Source organism: Emys orbicularis, chromosome 5 (genome assembly GCF_028017835.1).
Source record: "Emys orbicularis isolate rEmyOrb1 chromosome 5, rEmyOrb1.hap1, whole genome shotgun sequence".
NCBI classification, from domain to species: domain Eukaryota; kingdom Metazoa; phylum Chordata; order Testudines; family Emydidae; genus Emys; species Emys orbicularis.
In genome coordinates, this window is record NC_088687.1 from 91,922,777 (window position 1) to 91,936,873 (window position 14,097).

Here is a 14,097-nt window from a genome sequence, read left to right on the forward strand (position 1 = left end):
CAGTTATGAATAGCTCAGTTTGAATCTGCCCGTTGCATGACAGTCATTAGAGAAAGCAAAGATGCTTAGAAAATATCATCCAATACATTGACATGTCCTCATCTGCAATATTATCTATTTTTGTCATCACCTTGAGAAAGCTATAATGGATATTGAAAATAGTAGTAGAAAATAGTAATTTATAGTGATGTGAACACATAAGGAGACAATCAAAAATTGGATATCATAGCCCGTAAAGAAGGGGACATGTTGCAGAGCAGAATTAAAACCTCACAGATGCTTCTCTTTTAACTCTGTTCAAAGAACAAGGGAACATACTACTACATCAAAGAATTGTAAATTTATGACTTGGAAAAGATAATGGTACTTTATGCAGAATGTAGTCAATCTGTGGATGCCACCACTGCTGCAAGAATGTATCAAGACAAATATTGTGACTGGTTTCAAAATGATGCGTTAATTTTATGTTCAAGCATAGCTGTAAATGTGATAATGGTAAAAATGATATCTAGTCTTCTTCTTCAGGATGCAAGATCTATAAAGGTTAAGTAGGAACCCTCCAGTGTAAAGCATTAAACAGGCATGAATAGTAGGCTAGATACTTTGCAGGTTCTCCTCTTCCTTACATGCAGTGTATGTTGAGCACACCAGACTAGAAGGACCATAAGTCAGATTCAGTCTCTCACATCTTGGGTTGTTGGTTTTCCCCCACACCCCTCCCTCTTCAGTCATTTCTTTTTTCACTGTTTACTTGTGCTTCGTCTCGTCACCTGTTCTCTGTGCTCTGCTTCAGTTCACCATGCGTAAGCAGCAGTGAGAAAGTGACAAAATCCCCAGACCCTGAGTAGCACAGTGGATATTAGGGAATGTCAACTTTGCTTTATGCTTTAGTCACCAGTAAAGCAAAGCAATGAAAAGACGGGTGAGGGATGCAGTTCAGAGTGTCATTTTATATGAGCCAATGTTGTGCACCAGCTCCTTGGACAAAAGTATTTACCAAGTGCTTTGGGTTCTTAGTGACTGCTACATTAAAACAACTTTTCAGGGCATGTAACTCTTGCTAAACTAAAAATGGTGCAATGGTTTCATCGACTGATAACACTATATTTTGTCTTTAAAAAAAAAAAAAAAAAAGCTGATGAGACATGGTGTGGGACTATCGACCAGTTCTGACAGCGAATTGATCACCCAGCTGCTGGCATTCACACCTCCACTAGAGAATGATGATACCCCAGACTGGGTGGCAAGGTAAGGGGTTAGGAGCTGGAAACAAGAGTATTGTCTGAGTGTAAAATACAGCAGTAGTAAGTAACAGAATACAGCCATCTATAACATACCATTGTGTTTACTTAATCTCATTTCAGAATCAAAAATTTAATGAATGAAACCCCTACTTCATATTCACTACTAATGATGCATAAAGACATAATCTATGCAGTACGTGATCCCTATGGGAATCGTCCACTCTGCATTGGTCGTCTCATTTCAGTAGGCAGTATGAGTGGAAAAGGTAAATCCTATGTAAAGACTGGGTAACCAGCCATAAGTATGTTTACATTTTCAAAGCTATATAAATAATACATTTGCACTTAATGGGGAAATCATGTCCACATTCATGCAGTTGAAAGACTTTTTCTTTAAAATGTTGCTCACTCTGAACATCGGATGCAGTAATATCCCAATATTGGTTGAGTTATAAAACACAAAATACAGTTTGATGGTAGGAACAAATTTAAAGGAAATCAGAAGCACCTCTTCTCTCTTGACAATAGTAAATCCCCCTTCCCCCATGGCAGCAGGAGAGAGAGGCAGCCCAGTTGCAGCAGAGCTAATTGGGGAGAGATTTCTCCCCTCTGCCCTGGGAGAAAAGTGGGGATGGCTGGATACAGGGCCTATTTCTTCTCCTTTTGTTGTAGGGTCACTTATAAGCGTTGGGCTACTGGTGCTTATTTGTTTTATTGAAGGGAAAAAAAGATTTTTGGGGGGATTCTTCTGGGAGGAGCTGGGAAACCCACTTGCCCACATATTATGGGTAAAAACCCAAATATGGGAATTTGAATAAAGGCTCTTCATGTTCTTGCAAACCAAATGTTCTGAGTTGGGATAAAATCTGGTCATTCGTGGAAGATAATCCCAGAGGAGAATTGTACATGCCTTCCCATCTCAGTGCCCTGAGTGATACCAGTGATTTTTCAAGGAAAAGCCTTACAAGACCTACTGTGCTGTAAGATGGGGGAACTTGACATTTTTAACTGCAGGAAAAAAAATGTGTAAATCCATTCTTTGTCCAAAGGAATCGATATGGCATGGGGGAGTGTGTGAGAGAATTTTCTAAAGAGGAATCTCTTAGAAAATATTCACAATGTCCAAATATATTAGTGTTTGTATCCTGTTATGTTATTGATCTGCCCATTTGTTCCCTTTCATTTGCCTATCTTTGAGAATTCTCCTCACTTTGGGCCCAGTGAATGCCCATTAAAGTCCAAGGGCACCCTTTTATTGACTTCAGTGGCATTGGAGCAGCCACTTGACATTCCTTACTCTCCGTATATCTTATCTAAACAAAAAGCATGTGTATACACCAGGGCCTCAAAATCTATTGAGATGGAATTAGGGGGGGGGAAAGTCATGCAGCGATAAGGAATTTATTTCTCTGAATTGTCCAGTGACTGTGTGGAACTGGCTCTTCTAATCTCTCAAGGACAAGTTTTATATAACGTTTCCAAAGAATAGTTTTTCAAGAAATGTTACAGCAACTTTCGATTCCAAACTTTCTATTCAGAAATCATGACTATTTGACTTGCACTTTGTAATCATGTACTTGGGCAACAGGCCAGAACTGCTGCAGAAATGTAACACGTTTAGTGATGATAGTTCCAAGGACTGTGAAGATAAGGTAGCTATAATTGAAAACTTTATTACAGGGAAGAAAAACAGTGAAACAGAAGGATGGGTGGTCTCCTCTGAATCCTGCAGCTTTTTATCTATTGGTGCACAGTAAGTTCCTTCACATACAAGGTGATCTGTAAACACTTTAAATCGTGAATAGAGATACATACAGTGTAAAAGATTATATCTTCAGTTTATGGATTTAAATAAATATGGCAATAGTGTATTCAGAAGTCATCTGCAAAGAAGACTGTATGGGTATCTCTTCACTGTAGAGTTAACTCCTTTTCAGTTAGCTTAGCTAAGTGAGTGCAGCCACAATGTAAAATAATATTCCAACTACAGAATGGTTGTATTAGCAGCTGGTGGGTTGTGTTGACTCAAACTACAGCCTATACCTCCTGATAGGCTAGCCACTTCAGTTGAAAGCTCCACCACACTCAAATTACGGGTTTTTATGTGCAGGCAGGATTCAAGTTGGGACAATACTGGAGTTAACTGTAGTGAAGACAAGCCCTGTATATAATTCAAAAAGAAACAGGAGAAATGTTCTCTGTGTAAAAACGTTTAATTTTCAGTGAAAATAAAAACTACAGTGAAGTCAACAAAATAATATTCATTCCTATAATGCAAATTAACTGTACATTCCTCAAATCTGACAGTTAACAAATCTGCCACTAATTGAGTGTTATGTTGGTAAGTAAAATTGTGTCCCCTTAAAGTGGAAAAACAAGGCGAAAACTACAAGAAGTAAAAATAAATTCAGAGCAAAAACTGGAAACCAATAACGTGTGTCTGAACTTCAGCAATCTATTACATTGTGAGATGTTATAGAAACAAGCTACAACATATGTTCCTCTGTGGTGACTTCTGTCATATCTGTGTACCAATAATTAACTGATGGTACCATCTTTGTTTCCTTAACAAAAGTTGCTTTGCTCTGGACCCACCTTCTGAGACTGAGATACTTCTGCTAAGAATCATCATCAACGGGGGCCTTTTGCATTATTTATAAATCCCAGGCTTTCTCAATGTTATCAGCTAGCCCACTAATTCAAGTATCTGGCTAATGAATATGCATCTATATTCTGGCTAAATTACATCTCCAGCATTCATCCAAATCACTTAATCTTTGTTTTAAGACATGCTGGTGTGTGATATGTGCAGTGAATATTTTTCAACATTACTCAGATATGCATATCTTGACTCATGTTTAGTAAAATTGAAAATCTAAGTATTTTGGAAATGAACTCCTGGTTCTTTTTGCCATTTAACCTCTAGTGTTAGGATGCAATTAATTGGATAACTAAGCTGAATTTACTCCTGGGGAATTCTGCGCCTAAAAATTCTGCGCACAATATTTTAAAATTCTGCATATTTATTTTATTTGTCAAAATAACACGATATAATCATGCTAGTTTCAGTTACTGTTTGTAATTTTATTTCAAAATACCTGTCAGCAAGTATGTCTTAACAATACAGACCAAAAAAAAAAAAAAAGAGATTCAGGTAATGTGTGGTGTGTTGTGTTTTGACAAATATATTCCTTACTAGCATATTAATACAGAACTTTGAGCAATCCATTTAAACTACAATGCAGAAACTTATTTCCTGCATCCCTCAGAAGCAGTGCATAGGCTTGGGGGATTCCAGGGGTAATGAAGGAGCTGAGGAAGAGGGAAGGAGCCTGGTAGTGAATCTGGAAGGTTGTTGGGTGTGGGTGGGAGAAGTATGGAACGTGATTTTGGGGGGGAGGGAAGGATTGTTAGGGAGTTGGGGAGTCTCCCCCATGCCTTTCCCATTCAGTCAGGCACATCTGCTCCCGTCCCCATGGGGCCCTGCAGCACCTCTCCCATTCAGTCCCTGGCTCAAAGCGGTCACCCCACTAGCTCCTGAGCCCACATCCCAGTCCCCCCACTAGCCCTTCTGAACCCCAGTCCCCCCCCCCCCCCAGCAGCCCCATGTGCCCCACTCTGTCAGTCCTAACATAGCTCTGCCGGCAGGATGAACGCAGCTGGCTGCTGGCTGGTCTGGCGCCACAGCGGCCTCTGATGGGTGAAAGGTGGAACTGCAACAGTTCTCAGGCAGAAAGTTAATTTTTGCGGGGAAAGAGGAAAAAATTCTGCGCCGTACGTGAATTCTAGTGCATGCGCAGTGGCGCAGAATTCCTCTAGGAGTGTCAATTGAAGCAGAATATTTAGACAACAGTAGTTAGAAGATCAACTTATAGAAGATCTAGGAATATATTTAATAATGCAATCTCCAAGCTTATTATATTTTTATTAAGTCTCCAGCTTCAATTTTTGTTCTAATTATGAAAAGATATAATCTAAGTATATGGACAGCAGACCTATATTCCAATAATCCTGCCTTATTCAGTTGTAGCTGCCTTCCACCTTCTATTTTGATACTGACATGACCCTAGTTACTGACTGTTGTGACAGCTCTTATGGCTACATTCCTCATTCAAGGCCATTTGATTTTCTGGGATTTGTGTTACTCAGCTTTCATAGAAAAGTGTCTAAATTCATAGTCAAGACTAAATTAAGAGCCAGTTTATTCATCTCATGATGGCCAGGACTTGACTCTATCTTACATTTGTAACTGAGACTAATATACATAAATCATTTAAGTGTCTTCTAGACTGTTTCATGTGATGGGAGGATGTCCTTAACAATTTAGTGCTAAGAGTGGAAATTTACCATTTTGGGGTACTAAAGCAGGCTGCACTAGTCTTGCATTAGTGCTGGCAAAGTCCAATGCTAGGAGCCAAAGGGTCAACTTTAAAATAATTAATATTTTGCGACTGCTGAATATCTGAAAGTTGACTGGTTTAGCAGAACATGGTTTTGTTTATGTTCTAAAACTAACATGCAGGTGTATGGAAATTTCTAAATATTGCAAATATCTCTTCAAGGTATTATCGTGAAGTCCTCCCCGGGGAGATTGTGAAGATATCCAGATATGATGTCCAAACACTGGATGTTGTACCAAGACCTGAAGGAGATCCATCAGCATTTTGTATCTTTGAATATGTTTATTTTGCAAGGCCCGACAGCATTTTTGAAGGTATGAAGATAAACTCTAGTAAACAAGGAATGCAGGTGTTATTGAAATGGGGGACTGTATCCTGGAAAGTAATGACTCTGAAAACAATTGAGGGGTCACAGTGCACAAGAAACTTAACATGGAGCTCACGCTGTGATGCTGTGTCAAAAAGGGGTTAATGCGACCTTGGATGTATAAACAGGAGTAGTGAGTAGGAGGGAGGAAGGAAGAGATTTTTCTCTGTATACATTATTGATGAGTCCATTACTAGAATACTGCATCCAGATCTGGTGAGAACATTTTAAAAAGGATGTTGAATTGGAGAGGGTACAGAGAAGAAAAGCCACAAAAACAATTCCGTGACTGGAAATAAAGGTCTAGCAGTGAGTGAAATCTGTTTAACTTCTCAAATGAAGATTGAAGTGTTCACACTTAGTTACTGTGTTATAAGTACCTTTCTGGGGAGAAAACCAGGAACTAAAGTTCATTGTAATCTAGTAGAGAAAGGCATAACAAGATCCAGTGGCTGGAAGTTAAAGCCAAACAAATTCAATGTAGAAATAAGGTGCAGTTTTTTTAAAAGCGAGACTGATTAAGCAGTGGAACAAACTACTAAGGAGAGTGGTGGATTCTACATCTCTTGATGTCTTTGAAATAGCACTGGATGCCTTTCTGGAAGATATGCTGTAGTCAAACACAAGTTATTGGACTCAGTACCAGGGTGACTGGATGAAACTCTGTTGCCTGCGTTATTCAGGAGGTCTAACTAGATAATCTAGTGGTCCCTTCTGGCCTTAAAATCTATGAATAGATAAGATACTATTTTATCATTTTAGACTACATTTAAAAAAATATTTAGGACTTATTAAAGCATTTGCAGTGTGGCTTATCTTACCATCTTTCCTTACAAGAAGCAACCATTCTTATGGATGCTTCTTTCTAATTAAATTTTTAGTTCTGTATATTATCAGTGTATATGGAGCTATCAACTTTGTCCTATGATCACTACCTTGGTAAAGCTCTCATAGGACAGGCCTCTATCCTGTGCTAATATCAAGCTACTTAGCAGAACCATTTGATGCAAGAACAAAAACAGTATGTGGAGAGAATAAAAATTCAGGTTCAAATCCTGCTCGTCTTGCTGAAGTGAATAGTTCTGTTGATGTCAGTGGGACTAATCACCTGAATAAGGCAAGAAGGATTTGGTCCTCACGGTGGTCTGAAAGATGGAAAGCAACATGGATATTATGGGAGGTGATGAAGGGTGTAAGGTGACTTGTAGTGGTGAATATTTCTCATTACTGTACAGAGGCTTCCTATTTTCCTATCAAATAACTATACCTAAAAATTACTGTAGAATTTCCTGTACTGTGCAAACTGAAAGCTAAATCATAATTACATAAAGAAAAATAATTATAATCCCCTCAATGTCCATAGGTCAAATGGTGTATTCAGTCAGGAGACGATGCGGTCAGCAGCTTGCTGTTGAAGCACCAGTGGAAGCAGACTTGGTTAGCACGGTTCCAGAATCTGCAACACCAGCAGCACTAGGTTATGCACAAAAGGTATCATGGATGGATTATTTTTAATATTGATTTCTTCCCCTCCCTGCCAGTGTTTCTAACTTTCTGTGAAATACTCTAGACTCTTCTTTACCGTAAAGATAGTTTTGGTGTTCTCCTACTATCAGATAGTGAATGTGGGTCTTCTGTGAACCGGGTTTCATACTGTGGTATGCTGCACCAGTTCCCTGTTGCCACTACATTGGTCAAGCTAAAGGCCTTTGATTAGCCCTAATCTGCAGGTCATTTTTAAAATCTTTACTATTCCTAATCTTTATTTTATTTAACTGTGTGTATAATTGTCTCTTGCTTGTAGTGTGGGCTGCCATACGTTGAAGTACTTTGTAAAAATCGATATGTAGGAAGAACTTTTATTCAGCCAAACATGCGGTTAAGACAGCTAGGAGTGGCAAAAAAATTTGGAGTCCTATCTGACAACTTTAAAGGCAAAAGAATTGTGCTAATCGATGATTCTATTGTGCGGGGCAATACCATCTCTCCCATAATAAAGCTGCTCAGGGAATCTGGTGCTAAGGAGGTAAGTTCACTTTCAGCAGTCATAATGCAGATGTAAAGGGAAATTTGATGGAGACACAAGTTGGAGTGTTTCAGTTGCACCTCAGAATATTTCCTTTAGTGCACTTACAAGGTGTGGTAGAAAGAGAGCCAGTAAAAACAAAGAAAGCAAATGCACAACAAGATGCATCAAAGGTAATTGGGTGAAAAGTTTCTTGTGTGATTCCTTGATCTTAGGAAAATCTGCATCAGAAAAACTTAAATGCAGGGGGAGTAAAAGGGAGTACTGCTCTATTTTAAACTAAGTGTGCCTCTACACTAGTGAGCTTACAGCGGCATAGCTGTACTGGTGGAGCTGCGCTGCTGTCAGATCACTCATGTGGCCATTCTATGCTGGCAGGAGAGAGCTCTCCTGTTGACCTAATAAAATCACCTCCACGAGTGGTGTTAGCTATGTCAGCGGGAGAAGCTGACACCGATGCTTCTGTCGGTGTAACTTGTGTTGCTCAGGAGTAGGGTTTTGTTTGTTTGTTTGTTGTTGTTTTTTCCGCACCCCTGAGCGAAAATAAGTTATACTGACAAAAGTGGTAGTGTAGACATGGCCTAAGGTGTAACTGACAAATCAAGAATGAATGGAAAACAGTTTTATCTAAAAATCAATCAGTGTGGAGGCTATATCTTTCTACTACTTATATCACTGCTGTGCTATTGGTTTTTAACCCTACTTCTTAGGTAAATAGGCATTTGTCCTAAATCTCAAGCAATTTAATTTGTCTTTCTATTTCATATATAAATCAATGTGCTAGTCTGTGTCACAGAAGCAAATGTGCTTTGTATAACCAAAGCTGTAAGTGAGTAGTTACAACATAGGCACAAAGCCTGGGAACTTTTACATGTGTGCTTATTTTTATTACCATGAATAGCCCTGTTAATTTAAATTGGATTGCTCACACTTTAAATAAAATCTATTTTTAATAGAAAAGAAAAGTTGTGAAGACAAAATAGTTTTATTTGAAGATTAAGAAGCTGTTTTGAAGGCTTTTAATAATATTACTTCTTAAATCTCTTTACCCGTATTGATATTTTGGAGTCTGGAGAGATCGAAGACCCTGATCCTGAAATGTAATGCTTACAGTGGATCCTTATATGCATGCAGAGCCCCAAGTCAGTGGGGTTCTAAGTAGGTGCAGGACTTTGCCTTTGCTGATGACTTTACAGGGATTTGGGCTTTCGTGTCTGCTGTTAGTTAATGTTATATCAAGATGCAAGTTTTTACTGGTAATGTAATATGGAAAATGCATTTTCTTTCAGGTGCACATCCGTGTGGCTTCACCTCCCATAAAATTTCCTTGTTACATGGGAATAAATATTCCAACAAAAGAAGAACTCATTGCCAACAAACCTGAATTTCATGACCTTGCAAAATACATAGGTATAATTCCTCCCCACCCTCCCCCGCTTTAATTTTTTTAGTCATAAGGAATAGACATGATCACAAATTTTCAGTGGGGAAAAACCGACACCCCTCCCCCCACTCCCCAAAAAAACCCAGAGCTACTGAATTTTTCATTGAGCTGCTCATACCTGATCACATGGATACCAGCTGTATGTTTTGTCTGATGCAGTTTATAGTTCTTCTTCCTTTACAATATATAGAACACTCAAATAACTTTTAAAAAGTAAACTCCATATACACTTTCAAAATACTATATCTTCAAAGTTCTAGTTGTTTTGATTCTTGCCAAAGTTCCAAGAAAAAGTCTACCTGGATTGAGCTGTGGCATGCAAAATTTCAGGAAGATAAGTTGAAGACAAAGTAGTGATGAAAACTTAAGCATCATAAAATATTCTTACTAAATTTATAAATGTTTTTGCTTGAAACTCAAATTGTAGAATTTGTAAATATTTTTCTTGATCTGAAGGCATCTAATTTAAAAACTACGTAAAGTTTAAACAAATAAAATAAATGCAATGTATTTTAGAATCTTTACAGTAAGCAAGATTTGCTACAGAACAAAAAAAGAACAAATGCCTAAATTATTATTTGCACCATTGCAAATAACAGATGTGCATTATCATGATGTAGCAATAGTGCTCACTAATGGCTTGTGAATGGGCGTGTCTATTATCATATATAATCTTGTGCTGTAGCAATGATTTTAAAAACTTACCAGTTTAAAAACACAGCTGTAGTTAAAAGCCTTTAAACATACAGATTTTTTTTTAAGTGTTTTTAAGATTAGACAGAGAGAGCAAAGAAGTCAGTCTTTTAATAAGCCTTCCCCCCTCCTCCCCCCCCCATGGCATTAATTGTGATGGCACAAATAAAGCATTATGAATTTGCTGGAGGATCATATTTTAATATCCATTCACAATGTAATTAACAAAAGTGATAAAATGAGAGGGTGAAACTCTCCTCCTGCTAGAGCATTCACGTGAAGCACTGTCTGCATCATCTCAAAGGCCCAATAGCCATGTACAGCAAAAAGAACAAAAGTCATGATGCTCTGCTTATGGGACAAAGACCGCTTGAAACAGCTGTGTGTGTGTGTGGCTGCTTCCCAGGAGAACTTGGAATAATAGCACATTGCCTCCCTGAAATAGCAATGAGCTCAGAGAGTCTTAATGAACAGCTTGGATTTAGTTTCCATTTTGACAAAATGAGTAACATTGTGGTTCTCAGTCTTTTCCATACCAGAACCCCCGCCTCCTATCTAGCCAACAAGGGACCCCACTCCAGTTTAGTAATATGGAAAGGAAAAGGTGATTGTGACCCCCTAACACCCTGTTTTATGGTCTTTTCCTTGTGGGGGAGGTGACCCACAGGGAGAGAACCCATCTAACATGACTACATGTTCAAGATCCTTTTGTTTTGTTTAATACTAGTGTAGCTTTTAATGTTTCATTCTTATTTTTTTTTTCCCTAGGAGCGGACAGTGTGGTTTATCTTTCTGTGGAAGGGTTGGTATCATCTGTACAAGACAGTATCAAAGCAAGGCAAGAAAATCAAAACAGCCTTAAAACCAATAAGTCTCGTATTAGAAAGATTGGCCACTGTACAGCATGTCTTACTGGGGAATACCCAGTAGAGCTCGACTGGTGACTTTAATGCCCAAGTACCATTGCTGAATGTAGTTTTTTGAATTGAGAAGTATGTTGTACCTAACAGCGCATAGCATCTTCTTGTATTTAGCAAGCCACTTAAAGCTAGTGATGTCTAATTGCTGTTCCAAAAATGTCTTTGCAGACTTTCTATAAAGTTTATGATGATGAAAACCATATAATGTAAGTACCTGGATAAATAAAATAAAAATCATGGACAATAGTGCCTTTTATTATTTGGGTTTTTTTTCTCGTGGATGTAATGTAAAAACCACCCAGTCTTTTGGATTACTTAGCTGTCCCAGCTAAACTATTTTTTGTTTTAACCTTGTCAAGGAAGTTTGATGGGGGTTTTTTTAGACTTATTCACAAAATTGGTAAATTATTTAAAAACCAATTTAGGATACAGCTCATGGATCATACAGAATAATTTCTAATTATCAAACAGTATTAGTGCAAAAGAAAAATGTGACGTTTGCTTTTTTTGAAGAAAATGCCAAATTCTGAAGAGTTAAATGGCTTTCCAAGGAATTGTTATCTAGTACTTTGTGGAATATTCTATTGTAAAGAACAGGAGATGTGCCTAAGTGTTTGGGGGTTTTTTGTTTGTTTTTTTGCTTATGTTGCTAAAAGGCCTTTATATTCAAGCTATGTATTTACATCTAATGGCATCCGAAGAAGTGGGTATTCACCCACGAAAGCTCATGCTCCTATACGTCTGTTAGTCTATAAGGTGCCACAGGACTCTTTGCTGCTACATCTAATGTGTCCATATTCAGTGAACACTATCTTTATAGCATGTGACCTTTAAAAACAGAAGACTCAGGGAAATACTAAACCTCTCTAATTTGATATCTTCATCGAGGATATTGAAGCCCAGCATAATTGCTTTTAGTAGATGTCATTGGGATATGACAGGGAAAACTAGTTGTGATATTTACAAACCTAGAAAGTATGATTAGACCTGCATTGCAAAGTTGCTAACTTTCTCCATCATTTCATTATTTTATTTTAATATAAATCCTTAAAAATTCTGTGGTCTAAGCTAATGTGTTTTTATACATGGGCCTTCCAGGTAGAATCAAAAGTAAAATAACATTTTGCTTAGCTTGTAAGCGGCATGATATGTTAAGTCAATAGAGTACTATAAAAACTGCAAAAGAGTGGAGGAATGAGTTTTCATGAGAAATACACTAAGTTGCATTTCCAACTATTAGTCTACTGCTTTTATGCTTTTTGGCAAACAAAATTATATAGAATTTGTGCATGTACCCTAGAATGTTTTGACTAGCATTGTTACTTTTAACTCTGATAACTGTTTAAACACAGTTTGTACATTTTAGCATGGTTCTGATTTCATTCAGGACAGATTCTCTAGTGCCTTAACACTTAAAGATCAAATGTTCTCCTTTTCCCCATATACTGTTGTCACGTTCCCCTGGTGGTGTCTGGACCAGTGATCTGCTAGGTCACCCCAATCCTTGACTCTGGGAGCCAGCCTTACCCTGCTCTGCTGTAAAAACCCCCACTCCTGGGCTGTTCATGCACAGCCCCTGGCATGTAAGCTCCTCCTTGGATTGTGCAACCAAATGACACTAGCCAACATGTCCAGTCCCAGACGCAACCCTAGGAACCTCAGTCTTGCAGTGTCCAGTTATGCCCACTGGACGCTGCAAGTTTATATGAGTTTGTCAATCTAACGAAGAAATTGATATGTACCAGGCTTGTTATCCCAGGGGGAGTGACACTCTTCAAACCAAACGCACTGCTTCAGGTAGAATAAACAGATTTATTAACTACAAAGATAGATTTTTTTTTTTTTTTTTTAAAGTGATTATAAGTCAAAGCATAACAAGTCAGATTTGGTCAAATGAAATAAAAGCACAACACATTCTAAGCTGCTCTTAACACTTTCAATGCCCTTAGAAACTTAGGGTACGTCTATACTTACCTCCGGGTTTGGCAGTAAGCAATAGATCTTCTGGGATCGATTTATCGTGTCTTGTCTAGACGCGATAAATCGATCCCAGAAGTGCTCACCGCCAACACCGGTACTCCTGCTCCGCGAGAGGAGTATGCGGAGTCGACGGGGGAGCCTGCCTGCCGCGTGTGGACCCGCGGTAAGTACCTTGTAGTTCGAACTAAGATACTTCGACTTCAGCTAAGTTATTCACGTAGCTGAAGTTGCGTATCTTAGTTCGAACTGGGGGATTAGCATGGACCAGGCAATCGATGCTCTCCCTTTTGATCAGCGCTTCAGTTGCTTGGTGTTGGTGTCTGTAAATGGAGGTGGAAGAGAGAGGAAGAGCGTGGCAAACATCTCTCCCTTTTTTTCATGTTCTTCTCGCTTGGCTTTGCCCCTCCCCCCTCTCCCCCCTTCAGCGTCAGGTGAGCATTACCTCATCACAGTCCCAAACTGACCAAAGGAAGGGGAGTGACTCACTCAAGAGTCTAAACAGATCCTTTCGTTGTTGCCTAGACCAGTGTCCTTTGTTCCTGTGAGGCTGGGATGGGTTTGTCCCATACATGCCCTGAGGGGGTGTGAACTGCCCTTCTGCTGCTGCAGAGTTTTTGCATGGGCTTGCTTTAAGCTATGAGGACACATTTTCAGCCTCATAACTATATACATAAAATTACAACCTATAACATTATGGGGGGTAGCTCAGTAGTTTGAGCATTGGCCTGCTAAACCCAGAATTGTGAGTTCAATCCTTGAGGGGGCATTTAGAGATCTAGGGCAAAAATCTGGCTGGGGATTGGGCCTGCTTTGAGTAGGGGGTTGGACTAGACCTCCTGAGATCCCTTCCAATCCTGATATTCTATGATTACTATAACAAAGATTACTATAAGAGACCTGATGACATGACAAACTTTGCATTAGATACCACACAATCATAAGGATGAATATGGGGGTGCTGGGTATTCCCCTGAAGTACAGAACGTCACAACTGTGCATTTTTAAAATGTAAAAATCTGACTA

General features: G+C 38.8%; 1 protein-coding gene across 2 annotated transcripts in view; it reads left to right on the forward strand.

Moving 5' to 3' along the window:
* PPAT (phosphoribosyl pyrophosphate amidotransferase) overlaps window positions 1-11,318 on the forward strand; it is a 61,988-nt gene extending 50,670 nt beyond the window's left edge. Inside the window, exons 4-11 of one of the 2 annotated variants that reach the window (XM_065404629.1) lie at window positions 1,136-1,248; window positions 1,365-1,510; window positions 2,925-2,997; window positions 5,807-5,958; window positions 7,375-7,502; window positions 7,816-8,037; window positions 9,327-9,447; window positions 10,943-11,318. In XM_065404629.1, the coding sequence (XP_065260701.1) occupies window positions 1,136-1,248; window positions 1,365-1,510; window positions 2,925-2,997; window positions 5,807-5,958; window positions 7,375-7,502; window positions 7,816-8,037; window positions 9,327-9,447; window positions 10,943-11,118 (1,131 nt within the window). In that variant the 3' untranslated portion in view covers window positions 11,119-11,318. The remainder of the gene's footprint in view (window positions 1-1,135; window positions 1,249-1,364; window positions 1,511-2,924; window positions 2,998-5,806; window positions 5,959-7,374; window positions 7,503-7,815; window positions 8,038-9,326; window positions 9,448-10,942) is intronic. The other variant, XM_065404630.1, reaches the window with a different exon arrangement.
* Window positions 11,319-14,097: the final 2,779 nt, after the last annotated feature.